General features: G+C 36.2%; 2 protein-coding genes across 2 annotated transcripts; one reads left to right on the top strand and one right to left on the bottom strand.

Annotated features, from left to right (window-relative positions):
• Positions 1-750: 750 nt before the first annotated feature.
• On the bottom strand, positions 751-24,396 carry LOC134840442 (probable ATP-dependent RNA helicase DDX23). The gene is made up of 18 exons (XM_063856246.1): positions 24,093-24,396; positions 23,747-23,782; positions 22,768-23,003; positions 22,286-22,518; positions 20,923-21,034; positions 9,245-9,377; positions 8,337-8,571; positions 6,784-6,966; positions 6,215-6,336; positions 5,648-5,831; positions 4,934-5,079; positions 4,004-4,181; positions 3,608-3,697; positions 3,319-3,468; positions 2,770-2,921; positions 2,249-2,357; positions 1,496-1,670; positions 751-1,217 (listed from the first exon to the last, which is right to left on the bottom strand). The coding sequence occupies exons 1-18, from the start codon at positions 24,257-24,259 to the stop codon at positions 991-993; spliced, it is 2,868 nt and encodes a 955-aa protein (XP_063712316.1). The 5' UTR covers positions 24,260-24,396; the 3' UTR covers positions 751-990.
• Positions 10,036-20,670, top strand: LOC134840443 (uncharacterized). Its single transcript, XM_063856247.1, has 6 exons — positions 10,036-10,598; positions 11,957-12,234; positions 16,877-17,074; positions 17,686-17,898; positions 18,137-18,302; positions 20,372-20,670. Exons 3-6 carry the CDS (start codon positions 17,011-17,013, stop codon positions 20,547-20,549), a joined length of 621 nt encoding a protein of 206 aa, XP_063712317.1. The 5' UTR covers positions 10,036-10,598; positions 11,957-12,234; positions 16,877-17,010; the 3' UTR covers positions 20,550-20,670.
• Positions 24,397-26,825: the final 2,429 nt, after the last annotated feature.

Here is a 26,825-nt window from a genome sequence, read left to right as displayed (position 1 = left end):
AACTTGTCAATGCCTTGTTCAAAATCAAAGTGGAATTAAAACAAAAACCCAACAACACTATTCCAATTGAGCATGCTAATCGACTGAAATGCGGAATGCTACGACAATTTATTTAGATATAATGGTTCCTTATGAGCCTCAATTCCATATCCATATCACTAACTAGTAACTTTTGGATGTTGATGTAAGAATTTCAAATTCTAAATTTTAACATTTATTCCAGAAACTGTATTCGAGAACAATCATAAAGTGCAGATTGAACTTTTGGGTTCTGCCCTGATACGAGTAGTCTCGTTTACATTCACATCAGTTCATATATAACGCTCAGTGCAAATCCTATGAGAGCTGTGACTTGATTTTGATATTTTCAGTTTTCTGAGGCGCGTGACAGCAAACCTTCAGCTCTAGCAACGTCCTCCCAATCTAGTGTCAGTCAATAGTTTTGCTTGTTTTTGCTTCAAATAAAAATTTTTAGATTAGATTGGGAACAAATTATCATTATCCGCTCTGAAATAATCTTTCCAAAATGAATGGAGGCCAGCTAAATGATTTCCGTTATTCGATACAAGACAATTATGACAGCTTTTTAAAAAAATTTTGCCATTTGTGAAACCACAAAACAGCAGGCAAGACAAATGTCTTATTCCAGACTTTGCTTAAAAACAGTTAAAAACAGATGAGCATCAAAAACAGTGCCAACTAATTTAGTATTGAGCTGCTCAACTTAAATACCAATTTTCCATTAAAAAATTGTTCAGACAAAAATCAACTGGAGAAATCATATAACAAGATCTAATGATTGCTTCATATATTAAATAAAATTGACAGAAAACATTATACTATTGCAGTTTTTCGAGATAAACTAGTTTTCGAACTAAGCTGGCATATTATGCCTCAAGATTTCATTTCTTTCATTCTACTGCAGCTTCCGAAAGCCAACAGAACATTGTTCATAGAGCTTTGAAGATGGTTAAACTTCTCGTTTCGGGTCTACTTCAAGTACACAATTTCGTCCTTCTTGCGGACGGGGTTGAATGTGCCGGGCTTCTTCTGTGACTCCGGGTGGTTGGCCAGTTCGGGGGGACAGGAGGAGACTGGACTCTCCCCGATGACCTCTTTGAGGTCGTAGAAGGTGGCCGAGTCCTCCTGGGTGAGAAGTGTGACTGCCACTCCGTTCTTACCCGCTCGTCCTGTTCGCCCGATTCTGTGCGTGTAGTCTGAATAAAAAATATTTGTGTACATAAGTGTACATTACAACATAATGGATATTCGGACAACTAAAAAAAAGGTTGATTCGTATAAGTTGGGGCGGATCTAGGATTTTCTCGAGGAAGGCAGGGCGCATTTTCAAAAAAAATTCAAAATTTTGTTGACTTTTTTAGGTCGACCAAATTAATTTTCGGGCCCTGTTTTGGCCAAAATTTCTGCTCCGCAAACAAACTTAAAAAATACTAATCGTGAAAACGAAGAGAGAGAAAACGTCTTTTATTGTGACCTTGTATATTTTTGGCCATGTCGTAGTTGATGACCATGGAGACGTCTTTGATGTCTATGCCTCTGCCTGCGACATCTGTGGCCACCAGAATATCCTTGCTGCCCTGTTTGAGACTGTTCAAAGCCAACTCTCTCTGCTCCTGACCCTTGCCTCCATGAAGCGCACACGGGTTGAACTAAAAAAACAACGACAAGGTCATACACTTTAACACATTTATAAAAAAACGAAAGTTGTCCCAAAAACTTTACATTTTTTTGGGACAACTTTCGGTTACGTCTCCGCCTCTCAATCGAAAGATCGGATGTTCGAGGCCCACCATGATCCGTGCTCGTTGCTTGAGGGTGAAGCAACATTACCCAGCCCAGAAAAATAACCAAAAAAATTGCATGTAGTTCTTAAAACAGGGGCACAACAGCGGTTCGCCGTGATGAGCTGTACAGCTCTTGTGTTGGTCCTTTCCCCCGAGGATAAATGGTCTTAATGTAATTGTAGTCATCGATTGCATAATTACCTTCCAGGTATTTCCAAAATTTGTATCAAGCGAAAATTTAGAACTTAATGAATTCCTTTCCTTAATTCGCAAATTCAAATTGATCATGGACAATATTTTAGACATCAAATCTGATTCCAAAAAAAAATCAACAAGCAAATGTTATTAAATGGCCTCATTAAATACTAATCATAACACTATCGCCAATGACAGATCTGACTGATACTGTTATAGAGTAGGTTTGTCCATGTATGAGTACTCACCCCCATCTTCTCGAGTGACTTGGCCAGCACATCTGCACCCTTCTTCTGGTTCACGAAGATGATGATAGGGGGATCGAAGCCCTTCTCTAACAGTTCCACCAGCTTCTTCCTAAGCACACACGTAATGTTTCATAGATGCTTTCTAGATCAAGGAAAGAATGTTGGCGGTGAGTGCTACGAAAAAATGAAAGATTGAAGAGGAATTACTGAAATTTTAAACTTAAGTAAAGATGAAGACCGAGTCAAATTGATTTAATTCAAAATTTTCTTTCTTGCATCATTATTGCCCTTCTGAGAAATGACGCGCATGGTTTTTTACCATTCAAAATAAGTTTTGCGAGAGGAGCGTGCCCAATTTTTTTGCTCATTATTGAATAATTAAGCTCGAGCTCCATATTTCCGATATGCGAAAAAGTGGGTTTGCAGTACAACACTGAGGTGCGCTCGTGTGAACAGATTTCGAGATATAAAAAATTCCGCATTTGAACAAATTACGTCATGAGTAGAGTACAAGAACTAACTTCTTCTGTCCTTCGGCCATCATGTAGATGATCTGTTCGACTCTCTCGGTCGGTTTGCCCACACAGCCTATGTGCACGACAGCTGGTCTCCGCATGTATGTCTTGGCCAGTCTCTCCACCGCAGGAGGCATAGTCGCAGTAAACATCACCGTCTAAACAACAACAAACATAAAAATGTAAATACTTACAAAGACAAAACTTACATCAATCAACTAAAAAGGAGCCAGAAAAAGATGTGAAATATTTACGGAAAAAACCAAAAACATTTTTTTTTCAAACTTCCGCTACAAGATTGAGTTTTGTCTTTTTCGTCATTTAATATTTAGAGACATACCTATCGGGCATACACAACACTGCATAACACAATTAAAACTATTATGAAATAACTAAAATATTATATATGTCAATCTTTAAGACAAACTGAAATTTTGGCATTTTGAGTGATTTATTTTCAGAAACTCTTTACTTCTGTAACCAACTAAATATAATTCAAAAAGAGAGAAATTATTCAGAATGATGGCACAATCAATGAACTGCCCAATGACACACCTGTCTGTACTTCTGTTTGGTGTCGTAGTTCTGCAACATCTTGCTTTCATCTTCTGCCTCCTCAGTGTCCGGCTTCTGATTAGTCACCGGCAAGTGGGTCAGGATCTTCTGGATGTCCGGCTCAAATCCCATGTCTATCATACGATCCGCCTATCAAAACACACACAACACAACATAACAAAACGTCACACTCTTAATCGTGCCTGATTAAAGTAAAATATATTTATTCCAGATATGAAACAAAAAAAAGGTTATTAACTCGTTTCTTGTGTTGTGTATGTATACTGACCTCGTCCATGACTACGTAGGTGCAGTTCTGCAATACCAGGTATCTGTTCTCCAGCACATCTATCAGACGACCAGGAGTCGCTATCACTATCTAAAACACAGCAAATATACATTTTGATACTAAATCAAATTGGAAAAATTTAATGTCGCGTCAAATATGAGACATTTAAAATTTCAATTCTTTAATTAATTGAAAAACTTCATAATTTAGCCCCAGAAAACACAATTCTTTACTCTTATCTTTATGAGATTTTAGTCAAGAAATTTAAATTCAGTTTAGAACTCAGAGAAGTTATCACCAATTCCCACTAAATTCTATGACTGATTCACCCATTCTGAAACTACTCTTTATTTTTGTTGTGTTCGGTGTTATATATTCCTCGTGTACTGTACTGACCTCGCAACCCAGCCTCAGTTTGAAGCCCTGCTCCTCTCTGGAAAGTCCTCCGATTACAGCAACTGTCTTGATGTCGAGGAACTTGCCGAACTTGATCGTCTCGTCCTCTATCTGCTGGGCCAGTTCACGAGTAGGCGCCAGAATGATCGCATAGGGACCATTCTCCGCATCTTGCTCACTGCAAAATAGCAACACAGTTAGCTTGTACCAGCCTCAAGATCTTGGACATTTAGTTATTCAATTCGATAAATAAATTACCAAGTATTAATGCTCTTTGCTAAACTGTCTATCATAGTATTAAAATCAGTGTATTTTAAAATAATCTCTCTTTTCTTAAAAGTTATTGTCGTTTTTAGTGAGTGATGTCTTTGAACTATACAATCGCGTAAAAAAACTAGTGAATTAGGCATGATCGACAACACGTGTCTCCAAAAAAATGAATACCAAACAAAAAAAATGAAAAAAAAAAAAAAATTAACAAAATTAATTTAAAAAAAAATTAAATTAACGCTAAAGAAACGCTAAAAGAAACCTCCAGTACTAGATATCTTCATAGTAAAATCAAAATTTTTATCTTAAAGTCTAAAAAAAGTAAATTTCCATATAACGAGCGTTACTCGCCCAAAATTAGACTGGGGACAATTTTTCGTTCGAATCACGACCGAAGGAGCTTTAATATGATATACCACTCGACCTATTTCGATGATTATTTGTGATACCCGATTTTATTTGGAAAAAAGTGGAAAAAAACTAAAACACACGCAAATACAAAGTTGCTCCCAATTTAAAGAATGGCACAATGAAACCATAAAACCGACATTGACAGTATGATTTTATGATTGTATAAACTTGTTCAACTGTTTTTTTTTTCAATTCAAGAACGTGGCAGTGGTAAGACTAGGACTGGCAGTTGTTTGTTTTTAGACTTACCGTTGTATTTTGGGCAGTTTGGAGATCCAGACTAGAAGGGGGACGAGAAATGCACACGTCTTTCCTGACCCAGTCTCCGCCACTCCGATCACGTCTCTGTTCTGCAGTCCAATCGGAATGGCCTGTCTCTGAATTGGAGTGGGCTCCTACACAAAATCAAAACACATTAACATTGTGCACTTATTCAAGTCATTCGAGAGACCATGCGACCTTCTGATCTCTTTTTGGATACCAACATCATGTCACGCTGATGCAAACTAATTCCTTCCATGAACTGCAAATTAATCAGCTCAAAAAAAGAGAAGCGAAGAAAAATGGTGTGTTTTTATCCCAGCACACTCCCGATTGGCATCTTGATTAGCCGATTGTATACCGCCATTGCTTTTCAAACATTTTTACATTGCCACAATTCACAGCTTTGAATGCCTTGTTATCAAAAAAAATCATGTGCACTAATAACAAAATCAACAGCAAGAACAGTTCATAAAAGATAAAAAAGATAGACTTTAAAAAAACTTCTGGGTCTCCGGATCCAAAAACCATCGCTCCTTATTCAAAGTCACTGAGAGCTAATATAGCTCAGAAGATTTATAATATCAAAAAATTAAACTGTAAACAAGCTTAACACAGAATTGAGCATTTTCACTAGAAGAAAACACTTCTATAGGCCAATATAGTGTTTATTATGACAACTTGAAATGAAGTTTTACTAACATAGTAGTTGATCTCGAGGAGTATGTCCTTGATGAAGGAAGGGAATCCTGCCTCCTCCCAACTGCGGATAGGGCGGGGGATGTTTCCACCCTTGGAGGAGATATTGTAGTCCTCCTTGAAGATACGCCAGTCCCTGTTAGTCATCTGGTCCAGCATCTTCTCACGCCAGTGACGGTCGTCAAATCTAAATAGATTTATTGACAACCATATCAAATCCAACATTCAATTGAGAAAAAAATTAAAGTATTAACAACAAATAGCAAAGCAAACACTAAAGAGAAAACATAAAAAGGAAAACACCAATAAAAAATACGAAAAAAAAACTGAAAATATTGTGAAATTGAACAGATATTGTGAATTTGAAAAAAAAATCACCACGATCTCAAACTGCTCAATAATTCGAAAAAAAACTTCATCACTGATTTAAAATTCTACAAAATTGTAATTCATTCTCTGCCTATTCGCATCTCCTCTTTTAGACTTTGTTATCTTAAAAAAGTTCTCAACCCACAATTAGAGTGCTGAACTTGATAAATTCTGGAACTGTTTCCAATTTCCAGTACTCACTTCTCCTTGGCTGATTTGGCGGCCACGTCCTTCAGTCGCTTCTTCTCCTGGTCTTTCTCCTCCACAGTCCTCCTCTGCTCCAGCAGATTTGCGTAGAACCTATTCTGCTCCTTCTTCTGTTGCTACAACACATCAACACACATATACAGCTGAACAATTGCACACAAGGACCTTTACACATCAGATTTTTAAAAAATCTTAAAAAAACCTGTGCTAACATTGAACACCCGCCCAGCCAGTGTTCCGAAACCAGGAGCCCAATTTCTTAGCTTTTTAAATGTTTTGTGAAAAAAAGACTTGCATGACAAAAATGTTGACTAACAAAACAGAACATTTAACGCAGTCAGGAGCGTATACATGATTTGACACGGAACTAAAAAAAATAAATATTTGTACTTTTCTTTGAATCTTTGCTTGAATTTTCAAATCGGCCGACCAAAATAGTTATTGAAAGATGTGACATAGATGAATGTTGGGTGGATGTTAATCTATGCTAAGAAGGAATTAGTTCCTTTTCGAAACTCAGTTAGCCCGGAGATCAATTATGGAAATGTGTAGTGGTATCGTGCCTTGATGTCGATGCCGGCGAGATGTCCCCTGCCGAAGAACTGGAGAGAGTGTCTCTGCTTGTAGAGGTTGTCGTAGTCCTGCGCAGAGGTGTCCTCGTCCGCATTCCAGTCGAACACGAACTTCCGCTCATTCAGATGTCTCACTCTCCGCTTTCTCCTCCCTCCTCCACCAAGGTAACGGTTCTGCATCACAATTAGAAAATTAGTCAGTCAAATCAAGGCATGGCGAACAAATAAAAATAATGAGAAGAAAAATTGTGCAAGAAGGGACCCTGTCGGTCAGGAGGGGGTACAATCCCTAAGAGGGGTAGCGTCCACCCTAACACCCCCAGCCCTAAATTCGCTAAAGGCTGTAATTTCAAAAAAAAACAATTTCGCAAGAGATTTGCAATTACGAGATGAAAAAATAAGCAAGATTTTTTTCCGGATGTGAACACTGTAGATTACTGGTTTTGGTTGTGAAGCGACTCAAATCAAACATAGCAAACAGAGAGCTGGAGACGAGTCAATGAACGCAAGTAAACAGAAAACACAGACTTGTTTTTTGAAAAATCTCAACTTTCGAATTTGGCGCTGAAGCTCTTTGAATTTGTAGAGCAATTTATGATTGACACTTTTTGATTAAATTAACCCAATACAAAAAAACTGGATCAATTAGAAAATTAATTATTTTGCTAGAAAATCTGATAATTTTTGAAATTCGAAGTCCTTCACACTGTTCAATAGTGGAGTTTGTCTTCTTTTAACAAAGGAAAACAACTGAGATGGAAACAAATCGTAAAAAAAAACCGCAAAATTTAAGCGTGAACAAACGTTACGAGTTTTCATGAAAAAAATCATCACGACCTCTATATAAGTCTGATCTACGTTCAACGAATCTTAATAACTCCCCGAACAGCTGCCGAACTGATAACATGCATCAAAATTTATTGCGTTTGAGTAACTCAGGATCAAATTTTAGCGGTCATAGCGTCAATTTACAAGCGCATGAAATGTTAAAAAATTGAGAAACATTTCCAGCATCTGTTAAACTGATCGTTTATTGATATATTAATAAACTCCACATCTTACCTTCCATTTTTTAAGTATTTATGCATATGCATCAAAACACACCCTTTATAAAAGTCTCGTAGGTTATGAAACAACCTTGCTCATTGTAGCAGACCTGGCTACCAGTAGCACAATAGATTGTAAAAAAAACATTTTATAGAAGATTCCTGAAAAAAAATACTAGCAAGTGTCCTCAGAAATAAGGAAGTCCATGACAAATTTTAGCCTCGACGGATTCTTGAAAGGAAAGCAGTGTTTCTACCTTTTGTAAAAGTTTAAAGGTTGACAGTAATGGAACGAATGTTTGAATAAAGACATTGTTAGTAAAAACACAAAATGACGAGTTAAGCAACGCCACCGTACAAACTATTAGCGACACTCGCACTCATGACAATCAGATGCGGGCGGATACAACACAGATCATAATAGGAGATCCTAAAATTTGGACGGACTAAATAAAAAGACTTATTTTAACCGCAAAAAGACCATTTCGAATCACTCACCCTGATCGCCTGCTGTTCCTTCTCATTCAAAACATACTCCTGCTGTTGTCCATCTACCGCTCCCTCTTTACTCCCCTCCCCTTTTCCAGCCTCTTTCTCTTCTCTGCCTCCTCTTCCCCTCCTGCCCCTGCCCCCACCACCATCACTGCCCCCACCGTCTGAAGAGTGACCCCCTCCGTCACTGCCACCACTGTTCCTTCTCCGCCTGTGTCTATCTCTGCTATTTGATCTTGACCTACAACAGTTTATGCATATCCAATCCACCACAGATTAAAAGGAATGTATAAAAAATAACAAATTGGATTTTTCAAGTAAAATCAAGATATGCCAGCAGCTGTGCAAGAAAAACAGAAGAAATCGACAGCAATTGCAATGGTTCAATGGTTCAAACTTAGTGAGTTTGAAAGATATACTAAGAGAATGTCAAAAATTTTTCAAATAGCCAATAGAACAAAACAGCCAACTAATAAAAACGAATATGAATAACAAATTTTGCAAATGATTCAGTTTTAAAATTATAGATAGTATTAAAACCTCTTAAGAGCTTCAAAAACCATTTATGATTGAAAGCGAACCCAATTTGAGTACCCTTAATCGACATGCAATTCTTATTATTCTGTTGAGAAATCTTAAAATTAAATTCCTAGCGTTTCTCTTTCGATTTCTGTCTCAACTCATAGGAACCGGAGAAAAAACTTTCCAGGCTTTTGTCACCTTTAAATTCTTTGATTATAAAGATAATTTCATCGCGTATTAATTTTCTTTATCAAGTTTTAGAGAAAACTGACCCACAAAATCTTTAAAAAATCAATTCAATCCCGTTTTTTGCGCCAGTTGCGCTTCTCATAGCGGGATCATCAATTACTTTCCATTTGTTAAATGAATCAAAATGAAAAAAAAACTCGAACCGGGATCGAGTCCTGGACCTCATCTCGCGTCTCCTCTGTCTCAGCAGTTCCCGCTCTCTCTCCCTCTCCGCCTGCCTGTCCAGGGCACTGGAGGGCGCAGACGCATTCGCCATTGCCAGTCTCCGCTGCTGCTCTAAAACATCATCATCATCATCATCATCATCATCATCATCATCATCATCATCATCATCATCATCATCATCATCATCATCATCATTTATCGTCTTCAATTTAATTTTTTTGAGCAACAGACTTTCAATACAAATTTTGCCTGGAATAAAATGGTAGTTTTAAACTTGGTAATTTTAAACCACGATTGACAAAAATTTTGCGTAGTTTTGTAATAACTCTAAAAAAGGGATTCAAACTATCTACAGATGGTAGTAGGAACTAAAAGATAGAGCCAGCCAAGCAAGGATTTAAATTAAATTCTTTATTCATTCCATTCGACGTTTTTTAGACCTCGCGACAACTAGACGAAACCAGATGGAACAACAAGCCTTGAATTATCTTTAAAATATTCACTAGTTAAAATATACACCACATCCTTTACGATAATCAAGTTACAAAAGAGTCTCAACTCGACTCTTTAACTTAAATCTTAGTATACGTCTTTTTCTTTGAATTTGACATCATAACTAAAAAAAACTATTTTTGCTGTTCTTTTCAGGCCTTTCCGGCTCCAGTTAAGAATTAACAACAAAACATAGGCCAATGATCAAGGCTATTCTATTAACTTAGCGCAACTCGCAGCACCAATTGTTTAAATACAAGAAAAAATGATCCTTCAAGTGCAAATGTTTGCGGCCAAGTGCAAATCACTTTATGACAGTTTTTACATATACGTTATTTCAATTTTTGGTTACATGAATTACTCATCATCATTTCAACTAAATGAGAATCACACCGAATTTAATTCTACAACTCGCACTCATTTGGTTGCTGTCTTTTACCATCGGAACTATTTTTTTTCAGAGCAAGAACACTTTCTCAAACAATGATTCCTCCCATATTGAAGAAATCAGTAAAAAATGCAAACAACGAATCACAACTTTACCCTTACCCAAACTTGGAAAACGCAGTTATTTTGCCAATTTACCCGAAATGACTCTTTTAAGTCAAACAACAATCGAAGGAAACACAAAGCAATTCGTGATTGGTTACAAGGCTTTCGATTATGACGATTATCTCGAAAAAGGTCTGCCTAATCGACAGATAATAGTACTGACTATATCTCGATCGTTTCTAACTCAAACTAGCAGTTCAAATCCCAAATGTATGTTATGGAGATCTAATGAAGACATCATTCCGATATTAGTCAATGCGGACTATATTTCCATATCTGGGCTCAAAAGTGATCACTCAATGTGTACTTCCGTATATCACTTAATTAAAAGCAGGGCACAATTCTACTCTTCCCGATTAAAACTTGCGTTTTTTTCACGACAATTGGCATCATACACTTTTTTGCATATAAAAAAAAAATTGTCGAGTTGACACTTAAATGTTGACGAAGTTTTCAAAAAAAACGGTTACTCGTAAATAAGCGAAGCAGAAGTTCAAATGTAAAAACAAAAGTGCTCAAGAGCTAAATTCAAACACAGAGGCGAAGACTGGCGAGATGACGACAAAAAGCAGCTCTATAAAGTGCAAAAGGAAAAAGTAGAAACAAGCCTCGAATTAGTTAAGAATCGGATAAGTCTCGGATTCAAACCTACGACCTACAGAATATGGGTCTCATGCACTAAAACAACTCGGCCACGGACGTTTAATTGATCACAAACACTAGCCAGAAATAAAACAGAGAACATGCTAAGCAATTTTCAATGCTACAGTGAAACTTCCATAAATTTCCACGCTTTCAATGAACACTTTCATTTGTGAGTTACCTTAGAAAAAAAGAAGGTTCGTACTAAAACACTAACGCTCGCTAGAGTGAACATAGCCAACACACACAGCTGGGAAAGATTCAATGAACGCAAGTAAACAGAAAAAATACTAACTTATTTTTTTGAAAACTTTCTAGTTTCGACGATAAAAAAATAGATGGCTTTCAAAACTTTCTAGTTTCGACGATAAAAAAATAGATGGCTTTCAAGTTCTTTGAATTTTTACAACAATTTATGATTGACACTTTTTGATAAAATTAACCCAATTTGAGAAAACTGGATCAATAGGGAACATTTTTATTCCGCTGGAAAATCTGAAATTGAAATTCCACTTTGGAAACTAGAAGTTGATCAAGTTTTTTTTGTGACTTGTACACTTTTGCAATTCGATAGTGGAGTTTGCCTTCCTTTGAACAAAAGAAATGAACTAAACTAAAAAAGAAATCAAAAATCAAGCCTCGAAAAAGTAAATTTGAGCTTGAACAATTTTTAGACTTTTTCTGGAAAAAAAAATCGCAGCCTATATAAAAGTCTGAACTAATTCGACCAAATGCAAGAAACAGCGCGCCAGCGAGTTACTGTTTTGAAATCAATTTGCAGTTCCATTAGAGTCAATGCTAGTTTTTTCGTATTCTTCATTGTGATTCCGACGCGCGCTCGTCGGCTGATTCATAAGCATTAGCTGTCAAGTTATTCTCAGAAATTTTAAGCTGTCGAATCTTCCTATTTAGCCGGAAATACTTCCAACCTAATCTACCTGTAAATAAAAAATGAGAAAACCGATCTAAGTCATCACTTTTGATTGCCCGCACCTAATTTGCAGAGCTACCAATTAGCTACAACGACTACGTCGAAATGTCTGGATTTCTGTGCCAAATTCCCCCAAGCCAAACCAACACCAAATTCCAGTTCGTGTCGATCTTCCGGCAGAACAGCGTAGAACAAGAATCAGACACATCGCTCAGGGATATCATCACTGGCTACTTGGAGATTGAGACAAGCAAAGAAGTGAATGAAAAAGAACAGAAGCTGTTCGGCTACTGTGGATCCACTTGGTACAAACTAGAGGATCAGTCTAGCACGGATCACTATCGACTACTGGTTTGTAATTCCTATTACTTACATTAAATAACCACGGCGTTTTATTTTTGTCCAGCACAAAGCATTCTAAATCCAAAAACTAAGTTCTGACTACCCGAGGAGGAAAATTTGAACTGGAATCTATACTTCAATCTATTGCAGCGCACGTTCTTATCCAACAGACACAAGTCAAGGAACGCAAGTACACAGAAAAAAATATTGACTTGTTTTTTGAAAAAATCTTAATTTTCAATTTCCAAGACAAAAACAGATGGCCTTAAAGCTCTTTCAATTCCTAGAACAATTATTGATTAACAGTTTTTCGATAAAAACTAACCCCATTTGAGAAAACTGGATCAAACTGTAAAAATTTTGTTTCGATTGGAAATCTGATAATTTATTCCATTTTCGAAATTAGAAGTTGATCACATTTTTCGTTACCCTTACATTTTTTCTGTTCAATACTAGAATTTGCCTTCTTTTTGTATCAAAGTAAACGCACTGAGCTTAAAAAGAAATCAAAGTTATTCAAACCGCAAAAAAAGTAAATTTGAGCCTGAACAAAATTTACCACTTCCTGGAAAAAAATCATCGCGACGTATATAAAAGCCTGAAGTACGTTCAGCGACTCTTAATCATGGGAATAGGGGATGTGTTCTAGTTGAAAATCATTCAGCTGTTTTCACAAGTTCATCGACAGATAATTCACATGTCGTCGTCCGAATCATTTAATGGACAAAATAGCAGGGGAGATGGAGTTGCCAGATAGGTATGAGTGACATATCACATTTAAGGATTTAAAGCCTTTTCAGCCGCGATTCAAAAGATACTGTGAAAATTTTTATATATACTTAGAAAAAAGCTGTTTACAAAGTACGTATTTAGAATATTCCAGAGCGACGGAGTCTCCACCTTAGTGAACTTTTCCAAATAACAATTAACCGAACCAGCAAAGTTTTTCATACACGGCTAGTTATTCAATTAGAGCGCTACAATTAACGTTTTCTATCCCCATTTCTCCAAACCAAAAAAATGCTGTTTTTGTACAAATCATTGAGATCAAAATATTTTATGCTAATTATGCAGCAACGAATGTTCTTCTATATTACTAGGAATGGTTTGAGTTCCACCTGATGATTGGTATTCAACACTTCCATGTATCCATACCCACCAAAAGACTCCCAACAGTTCATCTTTCTCGTCAATCAATGCAAATTCTGGACCACTACCAGCAACTAGGTTCTTTTTTTTACCTATTTTCTATTAAAAATTAATATCACAATAAAAAATCACATTAATTTGCGCAGCAAGTGATTCAGCGACTTTGTGTAATGCTCGAAAAGATATCAAGATTGCAACTCAACGCAAAATAGCAGTATCATATTTTATTGTCCGATGTCGGATTGAATTATTAACATAGAGGCGTGGCTGAGCTTCGCATTACTTGCGATTCAACGCTAGCGTGGCATTGCAGCAAGCGAATAGAAACCGAAACAAGAAAAAATTGAGAAGCACAACTACCAACATAAAAAAAAGTTTAGTAATTGGCAAGCGGCTTGTCAAAATGTTTTGAGCGATTACATGTTGTATGAATTTTTGCGCCACTAATGACCTAAAATAATGTTTTGCCCTTTAAGCGATACAAAATAAGCCGATCAAACATAAGAAGAAACCACTTGGGCCAAATGAAGCTATTGAGTCACATGATAACAAAAAAGGTTAACACACTTAGTCGGGCTAATTAAATTACAAATTACAGAAAATCAACAACACTCGGAACTGCAATGAAAATTTCACAGAGCTCAAGAAAAATCCTCGATGTTGCAACTAAGCCCAGAAAACTTTAGCAGACATATGAAAGTCGACGCCTCAGTTTTTCCCGGAATTTTTTTTCCAATTTCATACTAATGGAAAAAACAAGGTCTGGAAAAAAACAAGACCTTAGGTTACAAAGGCAACTGCATTAACTCCAGACCAAGTGGGAAGGAGTCTGGAAGTTGTTAAGATTCAATACACTGTTAAGATTCAATATTAAAGCTAGTTTAATTTCTTAGATTTGCAAAGCTGATTACATGAAAAATGTTTAGTTCCCGACTACAAGACGCCTGCTCGTTTAAGTGCAAACAGTGAAAAATGAAGACTTTTTACTCAAAACTCTGCCATGAGAGAAACTAATTATTTTTGTTAAAAACTGTAAAGATAAGTCAGGCACTCATTTTCATCTAAATACAGAGGCGGAAAGGAGCTTTGCATTCCTTTCGACACGGAAAAAGAATAACCATAAGCAAAAACAATTTCATTAACTTCTCCTGCGTTTGTAATATTTCAAAAAAAAATCAAAATACAATCAGTACCGAAACCTCGAACCAAAATGAGCGAAAATTGATTACCATACATCAACAGAGAGTATGATATGAATGACACAATATGAGTTGAAAAAAAAACGCTAATCGTGGAAAAAAACGCTAATGGACTTTAAAATACGATAATGAAAAAATACGCTAATAAAAAAAAGTTACAAGGACTCGTCCAAAATTTGAGACAATTTCTCGATATTTTACAACAATCCCACCTCGTCTGGTCGTGTCCATCGAACGACCCTTAAAAAGTCAAACATTGGCAAAAATAAAGGACAATGCATAATTATTTTTGGCAAAACTGTTCACATATCGATCCTCGAAGTTCTAAGTTAATATTGTAACTTAAAAAAGCGAACCAAAGGCTTTGTCAAATTTCGAGGCAAAAATTGCAGTTTTGTAAAACTTAAAAGGCGTATTTAAATTCAAAAATAATAAATTGTCAAAATTTGAGAAAACAAGATATAATTGAAAAAGAAAAATTCAAAAATAAAATTTGACAAATTATCAAATGCCGGTTCTTTTGAGTGATTACATTTGGATCCTCTACCCAGACCTAAAAAATAAAAGTACAATTCAAAAACATTGCCAGCAGACAGAACAGTTTCATTCAGTCTGAACTTTAAGCCTTACAAAACAATAAAGTTCTAGATACGTCCCTGCTTAAAACTATTACATCGAAAAAAATGAACCTGTCAAATTTTGAGGTGAACTGAAATCTCAGCAACCCAGATGCTTAAAAATTTCTATCAGTGCGTTAAATAGCATTTTATTGGCATCCATGGAAACTGCGTTAATTAAAATATAATATATAAACAACTCCTGTTATGATTTTCAACAGAACTTTAATCGTCGTTGATTTTATTTTTACGCTGGTTAAAACAAGCTCAATAAATAGAAACAGGTCAACAAGTAAAAACAGCTAAACGAATCAGAAAACTTTATAGGGTATATACGCTGGCAGATTTAAAACGAGTAATGAAAGCAAGGAAACAGGAAAAAATGAGGTTTTAAAAAACTTCAACTTTCAATTTTTAAAGAACAAATATAAGCCACTAAAGCTCTTTGAATTTCACGAAAAAATCATCAGTGGAGATTTATATATAATAATAATCCAATTTGAGACACAGAGGCGATGCTGCACTTCGCAGACACTTGCGAGCACACGACAAAACGCAGCTTTAAAAAGAGAAATAAGGAAAATAGAAATAAGCCTCGAATTGGTACACTTTGCTACGCATTGGACTCGAACCTGCGAACTCGAGATTTGGAGTCTCACCCCCTGCCCGCTTGGCCACGAACTCTTAACAACCCAAAAACACTAGTTACGAATAAAGCAGCTACATATACTAATAAATTGCCAATGCGCTGATGCGAAAGTGGCAAAAAACACAAATAGACACAATTCTGCATCTAATAATTTGAAATATAATAAACTGAAGGCATTCACGCTAACTTCGCATGTAATAAATTCGAAAGCACAAAGCCAAATTATGTATATATTAAGCATTTTATAAATATAGCGAGATATATTGAGTTGGAAAATTTCTGAAATCAACTTTTTGTTATTGTATTAAATAGTCGTACAATAACACTACCTCACTAAAGTTCGCAAGTGTAAGCACTGGATCAATAGGAAAATCTGACAAAAAAATTAAACTCTATTTGCGAACTAAGAAGTCGATCACGTTTTTCGTGACCTTTAAATTTTTGATGCCCGATAGTGGAGTTTGCCTTCTTTTTAACAAAAGAAAAGAACTGATCTTACAAAAAATCAAAAGTCAAACTGCGAAAAATCAAAATTGAGCGTCAAAAAGATTTAAGACTTTTTGTGAAAAAAACCAAAAAATTTTTTCAAACTGCGAAAAATCAAAATTGAGCGTCAAAAAGATTTAAGACTTCTTGTGAAAAAAAACCAAAAAAACCTATATGAGAGTCTTCACTGAGTTCATTAATCTTAAAAATTCTGTAACGCTCCTTCACATGACATTGCATAAGCAAGCCCTCATATAAACGAAACCGTTCGTAAACTAAGCCGAGCTTCAATATAAAACCGGAAAGCTCATGAAAATCATAGGCAAAAAAATTAAATTCAACATTCGATTGTTTGTACAATGGCAAAAACTTAGAAATGACATTTCTTTTTTTTCCGTTCGGCAAAAGTTTACAAGAAATGATCCGGTTACAAGCTGCAAACGCTTGCTTATCTCAAGCAAAACAATAACCGAGGTTCTTAGAAGCATTTACTTAAATTCATAAACTCTTGAAAAAATGAATGGCGATAAAAAAAGCTTGGTTGGATGTAGGAGTTGTCGATTACAGGGAGGCCCCGGCCTCCAATTCGAGTTCTCTGGACAACTGGGACTTACTACAGAGGGTGCAGCCACTGGTGATTAATGAGTGCTTCATCCGCAACAGGAACAAGTACAAGTACATCCTCATGTCAGACGCAGACGAGGCACTCGTACCTCTTCACACGCCAATATCCACTGCTGAAGCAGCAGGTATGGACTGTGTTCCAGCAATGTGGCACGTTTCCCGAACACATTTCGTCCCACATTTATTAGGGGACTTTGAGTGCGAAACTTTAAGGCCGAAATGCTTGATGACCGAAATTTGCCAGCGAACTTCATAGGAGCGAAATTTCTCAGCTGCGAAATGTTCCTCTAAACTTAAGAGGCGCGAAATTTGTCAGCTGCGAAATGTTCCACAAAATTAAGAGGGACGATTATAGAAGGTGAAGAGGGCGTACACCTTTTGCTTGTTATGTCCGTTTCCAAACCATGCAATTGCCCTTTTAATTGAACTTTTTACTGCAGGTATGATATAAACTGTGCTGAGCTGAGTAAAACATTTGGTATAGTTGGTAAGAAATTCATCATTCAAGAAGTCGAGAGCTTTGCCGGTATCAAATTACATCTTTTTAAAGAAAAAAGCAACAGAAACATTTAGTCGAATGAAACTTGGCAGAATTTGAACACTATTTTGATATAAACCATCTTTCAAGTTGTAAAATTTTCAGAATAAGCACTTAAACTATTTTTTCATACAAAAGGATAACCACTAGACTGTAACTTATTCTTATTTGCTTCAATGACAACTACAACTTTTCCAGATGACAAATTGCCTAACTGGAAGTCTCCTCTGGAGCGACTGCTGGAGCATTTGGGCGTGAATGAAATGAGGCGCTCGCAGCTGAAGAGAATTAAATTCACGCGGTTCATGTACCCTGTGCACTGTGAGGCTCTAGTAAAGCAGATGGTACCTGACGCTTCGCACTACTACACAGACATAGACAGTCCCTTCTATATGTCAAAGATTCTGCAAGGCAAGCTTTAACTCATGTATTTTATGAGTGTGCTGCGTTTGAAGTTTCTCCACAGGCAACGTTTAGAAATAGAAACGTAGCCAACAGAAAGTTGGAAATGTGCAGAAGAAGTAAATGCAACCGAAAAAAAAAATGGATGATACATTTTGAAACATTTTCGAACTCAAAAGACACGAAAGTAAAATAAAAAAAATCATTCGTTCGTTCAACTTTTAATCACTCTTTCGTTCCTTTTTAGGTGGTCCTCAGAGAAAGAATGGCAAGAGTCTCATTCCCACCAGTCGGTGTCAGACTGTGAATGCACACGGATGCGAACACTCCGTAGATCCAACAAACGACGAGACACTGCATGTGGATGAGCACTTAGCCAGAGTGAACCACTACCGAGATGCACTCATGATAAGGTAACGAAACACACAACACATTTAGTCATGTCCACAATAAGAAATTTCGATTTTCCCAGCTGCAATCTTTGGACACGATACGCAACCAAATTTTTTTTTATCAAGATAAATGCCCCAAAAATATTGCATAATCGAACATAGCCAATCAAAGATTGGAAAAGAGTAATGAACGCAAATAAACAAATAAAGCACTAACTTTCTTGAAAAAATACCAACTTTCAAACTTCAAAGAAAAATATAGATGCCCTTTAAGCTCTTTAAATTTCTAGAGCAATTTATGATTGGCACTTTTTTGATAACATGAACCCAAGTTGAGAAAACTGGATCAACGGATAAGGTTTTTATTCCGCAGGAAATCTAAAAATTAAATTCCACTTTCGAAACTAGAAATCGTGCACGTTTTTTTTGGGCCATTTCCACGTTGGCAGATGACTCTCAACTGAACTCAAAAAGGGTATATATAACTAAGTGAAGTCATAAATGCATCAATATGTCTGAATGCACATCTGTAGTTATTAGAGACTTTCATGCACATTTTAAAACTTTTTCCTGAAAAAAAAACAAAAAAACCAGCAAGACCAATTCAATTCAATTATTTGATACAGTGAAGAAATACATACGTAATCACTCACTGCATCAGGATAGCTAGAAAAGGCTTTTCAACCTAACAAGTAGCTACCCTCCGGGATAACTATCACAATTAAGTAACGACAACGGGTAAACAAATCAGAAAAAATTGTCGACCAGATGTACATTGACTAAAATGTAATTTCTTTCGAAAACCTTTAAAAATTTTGACAGCTGTTCTTGAGAGTACGTACGTTTCGATCTTATCGGGTAGGAGTTTATTTGACATCAAAAAATTGAAACACAACAATTTTGCATGCAAGGGAGTTTTCCATAGTTTTTGTCCTACAGCGATAAAATGGAATCATTCCGTTAGAAGTAGAACGTGTATTTCGTTTATTACTATAATTACCGACGTTTAAAAAATCAAGAGGTGAACGTTTTAAATATTGAAAAAAGGTTTGTTTAAAAAATGAGTTAAAGAAATTTCATGAACTGTATCGATGCCCAGATCATTAAACTTTGTTGTTATGTTGTCGTATTTGCGTTTGAAGAACATCGTACGGAGAACTCTTTTTTGGCAGATATAAATTTGTTCTAAATTTGTTTTGCTAGTACTCCCATAGACAAGCAGACCATATGAAATTATAGGAACCACATATGCCAGTTGGAACTTTAACAGCATTTTCGAGAAAAAGCTACCCTGCCCTTATACATAATTCCGTTAAATCGGCCTTGTTTTCTTCGCACAGTTTCAACATGATCTGTAAACTTGAGCTGACTATCAATGATAACACCCAAGTATTTGAAACAATTTGTAAATCCTATGTTTTTACCCGCAAGTGAAAAGTCATTATCCAAACATTGTTTACCAAATGGTAAGATTTTATATTTTGTAGAGCTTATCGACAATTTATTTCGCACACACCAGTCATCTGTTTTCAGCAAATCATTTTTAAATTAATCATTTACCCTTGCCGTTGGGAAAAAAGCAAGAATAGCAGTGTCGTCCGCAAAAAGACTTAATTCCGATTTCGAAACAATTTTATTTATGTCGTTAATGTAAAGTAAGAAAAAAAGGGGTCCAAGAACAGAGCCCTGCGGAACTCTGTACGACATTACCTGTTGCCTAGAAATACCGTTCGAATTAACAACAAATTGTTGTCTGTTTGTCAAATAACTTAATATCAATTTGTTGAATTTTCCTCGAAAGCCGTCCGTACGCGCATAATTTTTCCAGAAGAACGCAATGGTTAACTGTATCAAAGACCTATATAAGAGTCTTCACTACGCTCTTTACTCTTAGTATCATAAGAAAAAAATCTTGAAATCATAGTTCGCATATTATCAAAACTTTCAAAGAGCAATTTTGAAAGATTTCGCTCAAATCTTCAAATAACAGAGAAGTCACAACTTCAGCTGGAACTGTTATTTTAGTCGTTTTGCATTAATCCACAGATACCTTCTGTCAAACAATGTCTCAACTTGAAAATGATTGACAGGTCCGAGGACGTGAACAAAGAAGAGCATGTGATGAAATCGGAGTGCCTACAAATGATAAATATAGCAGTGAACAAGACAGGCGCACTTGATAACCTCATCATACCATACGTGGATGAACTGAAGAGTAGAGTGAAGTTAAAACAAGAGTTGATTTTCAATCGATTCATGCCATCATGACCAAACACGCCTTGTCTAAGTCGGAAACGAAAAAAAAAACTAGTAATTGATTTTTTTAGACAATGTTCCTCATTATCAAAATCAGATAATTTTTATTGTTTGATGTGTATTGTAATTCTATACTAGGTGAAGCTTTCCTATAATTTAATTTTATTTCATACACTTGATTGTTTCAATATAACAAGAGAAGCCCCCTCCCATTCATTTCGTTGCGATAGAAAAACGTCGAGTTGTCCCGGCATCTTAACTTTTGCTTGATATTATGTATGGCTTGACATTATGTCAATGATATCCTACCAAATCCTTCATACGTATAGGGATTCCGATGTTAACAATTTGGGATACATTTAGTACTACTAGCACTGCTGCTCACCCTCTCTCAGTTTGGCCATGGCCTCCTGCTGTCTCCTCCTCCTCTCCTCCGCCTCCCTCTCCCTCCTCTCGATGGCCGCCTTCTCTCGCTCCTCCCGCGTCACAAATACTGGCTACAACACAGTACAATTACACAGAACTTATCAAGATACAACCTATGAAGCACCCAAAATAAAAAAAATCACCTGACTAACAGAAATGAACACCTTGTCTGACTTCAGGGACAAGTAGGATTCACTGATTCTTGACAACACTATTTATTTTTTCACGGATCTAATGTTTCAATTAGACAGGTTCCAAATCTGATCCATCGCTACTAGGGGCCGATCTAAGATTTTCTCGAGGAGGTAGATTTCAAAAAAGATTGAAATTTTCTTGACCTACTAAATTGAATTCCAAAATCTCCCAGCACTCTAGAAAGACCCTATTTCGCCAAACTTCTCTGCTCCGTAGAAATTTTGATAAAACAGGCCAAAAACTCCGCTTATAGGCAAAATTGCGCTTTTTCTCGGCATGCGCTCCGTCAAAAATTGGTATGCATTGGAACCAAAAGCGCCTTTAAACAAATTTTGAAATCGTTATGACAAAAATAAACACTGTTAAATAGTGCCAAAGAGGAACCCTTTGGGTGGAAAAGGGTCCAATCCCTGAAGATGGATTTATTTCCCGAACGGTTCTTCGAAGATAATTTGTTCTCCTATGAATAATTTTCCAAAAATTATAGGTTGCTGGACTGAAAACGGACTTAAATTAACACTAGCAGATTCTACAATTTTTTTGGCTGCTTTTTCAATAAAAATGAATACAACATTTTTTATACCGAAAAATAGCAAAGCGATTAATTGAATATTAACTCTTGCCTTCACCTTTCGACACTGGTTTAGCAAAAAAAATCGCAGAATTATGCTAAGATGAATTTGTTGAAAATTTGACGAACCAAATAGGCAACTACAACCAAATGAGCAGTTTAAAGGTAGCGCCGAGCTTATCGTTGGTTCAAAACTGTTTGATATACACGAGGAAAAATATTTTTGATCGAGAGTGTTTTTTAAACGCAAAATCAGGTACAACATAATCATTGATTTATAAATGATTTATTTATCAAATTGAAGACTTTTTTGTCTTAGTAATTCGGCCTGCTATGAAAAATTTCGCAAATTCTTTGTCGATTTAGAGGAAGAAACGGGCTGAATACAAAATTTTTCAGACCGATGAAGTCTTCTCTCTCCCTTTCGCTCTTGTAGAAAAAAACTACAAAAATCAAAAGATTACTTGGTTTCTTTTTAATCTTTCTCATGAAAATAGAACTGTGGTGCGAACTTTCTGCTATCTGTACTGCAAACGATTTCTCGTTTTGACCTTACTTTTGTTATGGCCTCCTCCTCCGCCTTCTTTTTAGCCAGCAGTTCCTCCAAGGACAGTGGCTCCTTCTTCTCTTTCTTCACCGCCACCCCCTCTTTCTCTTTCTTCACTTCAACTGCTGCAATGGCCCCGTTAGTTTTACTATGACCATGAGTCATATGTCTCAAATCCACTCTACTATCTGCTGCTGCACCAGAACTCTTCTCCGGACTGTCTTTCACTTCGCCTTCGTCATCTAAAATAACTCAAATGATCCAAAGTCCTAACCAAGGAAACTATTGACTGTTGATTATTATATTTTGAACCAAGTACATCTCACAAAACTTTGATATTATGGGGCAAAAAACTATCAATTAATTAGAATAAGCAGTCAGCGCAGGACTATATGTTGAAAAAATCATCTGAAACCCTGAGTCATTCTACCCTGCTCTTTAAAGGATATCGGATTAATATCATCATTGATCTCTCTGTCACATAACTTCACCTGAAATATTTTCTTCTTTCTTCACGCCATTTTCTACACCTTTCACACCTTCCTTCTCGTTCTCTCTTCCTTCTCTGTGGTCCCTATCCTCGCTCTTCTTCCTCTTGCTGCTGTGTTTATTTGACGATTTCTTGCTGGAGTCCCCTGTGGTCCCATCTCTATCTCTGTCTTTGCTTCTACTTCTGCTTCGAGATCGCTTCCTCTTCTTCTCCTTCTTTGATTCCCGATTGGCAGACCTAGTATTCAATAATTCATTCAGTGACCAGTTCAGCTTTAAGGCTGATAATCAAGGGTATATTTTAAGAATAAGAAACTACTTTTAAAATATTAGACCCAACCAGGGGCGGATCGACGATTTTCTCGAGGGGGGGTGGATTTTGAAAAAATTTTTCGAAAATTTGGACGACCTTTTTTTAAGATCGACCAAATTGATTTTCCGAGCTCTCCTAAAGCATTAAAAAGAGGCTGTTTTGGCTAAATGTTTTGCGCCGCAGGCAAATTTTTGAAAAAAACAACAGGTCAAAAAAGCCGTTTTTGGGCACTTCTTGGAAAATTTTGGTACTGACAAAATTTTTGGTCTGCCAAAAAGTACTGACAAAATCCCCCCCCCCCCTAAATCCGCCCCTGGACCCAACGCTCGCCTCATTTTTGTCAGTGATCTGTTATCAAATTCATTTAAGCACAATTGAATTTAAGTCTATGAAAGATGAATTTTTTCCATTTGGTCAGCTTATTTGATGCTGCATTTCACAGCAGTTTTCACGCGAGTAGTGGCTCTTCAATAAACTTGAGCCAAAAAAGTATTTTTTAAAAATGACAACATACTAATGACTTATGAGGTACCTAAAATCGCGCAAAATAACACGCTAGGCGATAGTTCTTTTCATCCGCAAGTGGTCGGAATTATCACCCAGAGTAGTTAAAAAACAAGTTTTACAAAACTAAATGCCCATCCACATAACATTTTGAAAATGCTCACCCAGATCTAGACCTGGATCTCTTTCTCTTCTTTGATCTGAAATAAACAAAAACGTCAGATGTTAACCAGCGTATGACCGACCGACACTAGTCCTTCAAAAAATATGGCATTAACTATTTAGGGAAAAGGCAAAAATCAAACTTATGTTAGAAGCAACCTTGGCCAAATTTTACTTAACGTCTAAATTCAAGTGCTTTTTTCCTCTGAATCGCGGAACTAAACTGCGGAACATTTGAAAGCAAAATGTGCCAACAGATGGAAGGGTACATAAAAATCCCACGCTCAAAAACTGATACCAAACGATCATAGTTGCTCAAAAACAATGAAATACATTAAAAAAAATTACTTGTCACTTTTCTGTTTGTGTTCTTTTTTACTGCTTTTGCTTGTACTGGACTTGCGACTCCTCACTTCGCCTGTTTTACTCTCTTCGTCTTTATTGATACCGTCGGGTTTCGAATCCTCCTCGGCACTTTGTTCACATACCCTTTCTTCAACTAATGAGTCTGACATGGATGACTAACACTAGGGCAATTAGCTCCACGCAGAACCAATTTGTATTGAAGGTTAATTTAATTGAGCTCAAAGTCAACTAACAACGATGGTAAGACGGAAAACATCTGAATCTATTCTAAATGAAACTAGTCACAACATCTGAAAAAAAACATATCAGGCATAGCGTGGCATCCAGAATGCTATTTTGAAAAGCCTCAAATACAGCCTAAGTTCTGCCAAAATATGAATTCATAAAAATAATTTATTTTACAACATCTTGAATCTTATAAGAAAATAAACAAAATCAGAAGTATTCAAATTAATTACCAAGATCCCTTTTGCTGAATTGAATCATAAGTTTACTATGACTATTATAAATGTTTATCGCCACATTAAAACCGTTCAAAAGTCTCACAGTTCCAACATTAATTTGTCACTGCTGATATTTCAAAAACATTGACCAAATTATTGCTAGTAAGTACCAAATATTGGTTTATGAAGAAAATTTGACACAGAAAACATAATTAAACAAGACTGCTCGTATCAGGGCGAAGCCCTGAATGTTCCGACTGCCTTTTAAGGTTTTATGGAGCAGTAATAACATCAAAAAATTAAATGTAATAAAAATAAAATGAAATTTTTTAAACTAAAAATTGAAATTTTTTATGAAAATCACCCCCTTACACGCCATATAAAGTACAAAAGGATAGATTTCGCTCCTTGTAACAAACCAATTATGGCAAATAAGCTTCTTGCAACCAATTTGGAACAATTTTAAGACGGATTAATTCTCCGCTTACGCGTTAATAGCGCGAATTATATCGCGCGTTAATTGTCCCAAATTGGTCAAAATAGCCAAATTGGCAATCTTTAAACCCTCATAACTTTACGAAAAATGATCACAGGTGAAATATCTTTTCAAATTTGAGCTCAGGACAACAATACCTTTTGAATGATATAAAAAAATTTCGTCAAAAATGGCTAGTTAAAAAGTCGAAATTTGTCTGAAGAAAAAAAAAACCCACCCCGAGCACAAATATTCTGTTACTTTCGTATCGAAAGTCGGAACAAAAAGAAACCAAGTAATCTTTTGATGTTTGAGTTTTTTTACAAGAGCGACAGGGAGAGAGAAGACTTCATCAGTCTGAAAAATTTGGTATTCAGCCCGTTTCGTCCTCTAAACCGACAAAGGATTTGCGGAATTTTTCATAGCAGGCCGAATTACTACGACAAAAAGTCTTCAATATGATAAATAAATATTCGATCTCATGCAATATCATGATTATGCTGTACATGATTTTGCGTTTAAAACACTCTCGATCAAAAATATTTTTCCTCGTGTATATCAAACAGTTTTGATCCAACGATAAGTTCGACGCTACCTTCAAAACTGCTCATTTGGTTGTAGTTGCCTATTTGGTTCGTCAAATTTTCAACAAATTTATCTTAGCATAATTCTGCGATTTTTTTGCTAAACCAGTGTCGAAAGGTGAAGGCAAGAGTTAATATTCAATTGATCGCTATGCTATTTTTCGGTATGGAAAATTTTGTATTCATTTTTTTTTTGAAAAAAGCAGCCAAAAAAATTGTAGAATCTGCTAGTGTTAATTTAAGTCCGTTTTCAGTCGAGCAACCTTTAATTTTTGGAAAATTATTCATAGGAGAACAAAACATCTTCGAAGAACCGTTCGGGAAATAAATCCCTCTTCAGGGAAATAATTTTAACTTTATACAGGTTTGTCAAGATTTGTCAGAACAAATAAAGTTAAAATCCCATTTCACCCGGATTTATTTCACCACCTTATTCCAATCAAACTCTCAAGCCAGCCGATCAGCAGTTTAAAAAAGCAATTCAAAGAAACCCACGTTTATGCATGTCTGAGGCCATCCCCCGTCATGCTTCGATTCTTTTTATAAAGATAGTTGATTCTTTTCTCTAATAATGATGGGGAAGACCTGAATCATACACGTGGGTTTTAGGGCCTGAAGCGCACGTTTATAGATGTCTCAGGTCTTCCCCGCAATATTTCGATAGAAGAATCAATTTATGAAATTGACGAAGTTTTTTTTTATCCAGATAAAATTTTATCCAATTACCGAAGGTGATTCAAAGCAGCCGTAGCAGAAATTTTCAAAAAAATCGCCATATTGGTGCTATTTTCGTTTAACGCAGGTTTTTATCAAAAAAAATATGTTCACTTAGCCTAATAACTGCCTACAGATTGAATCAAAAAAAATTAAAGGGTCGACGAAAAAAATTGTCGCCCTCGCGTTTTTGCCAGTAGCTTTGGATCAAAATTGCAATCGAAAGTTTGTGAAATCGTACAAATTTCTGGCTTCCAACACTCGATATCCATATTTGCAAAAATAGATGGAATACTTTGAGAACATTTGGCTGGTTCTACCCGATTAAGTTCTCGAATACTTTCGATACAGAGCCAAACTTTCAAACCACCAACTGCTCTGAGGGCTGGAACAGTCGTTCGAATAAAAAACCAGGAAGAAAAAGTTCTTTTTTCTTTGTTTTGTCTTTTTTTCGATCCTCCTTTTTCTATCTTTTTTCCTATTTTTGTCTGTTTCTCGA

The sequence above is a fragment of the Symsagittifera roscoffensis genome, chromosome 2 (assembly GCF_963678635.1).
Source record: "Symsagittifera roscoffensis chromosome 2, txSymRosc1.1, whole genome shotgun sequence".
Classification (NCBI taxonomy): domain Eukaryota; kingdom Metazoa; phylum Xenacoelomorpha; order Acoela; family Convolutidae; genus Symsagittifera; species Symsagittifera roscoffensis.
Note: the sequence above shows the minus strand (reverse complement) of the source record. Positions and strands in the feature narration are given on the sequence as shown.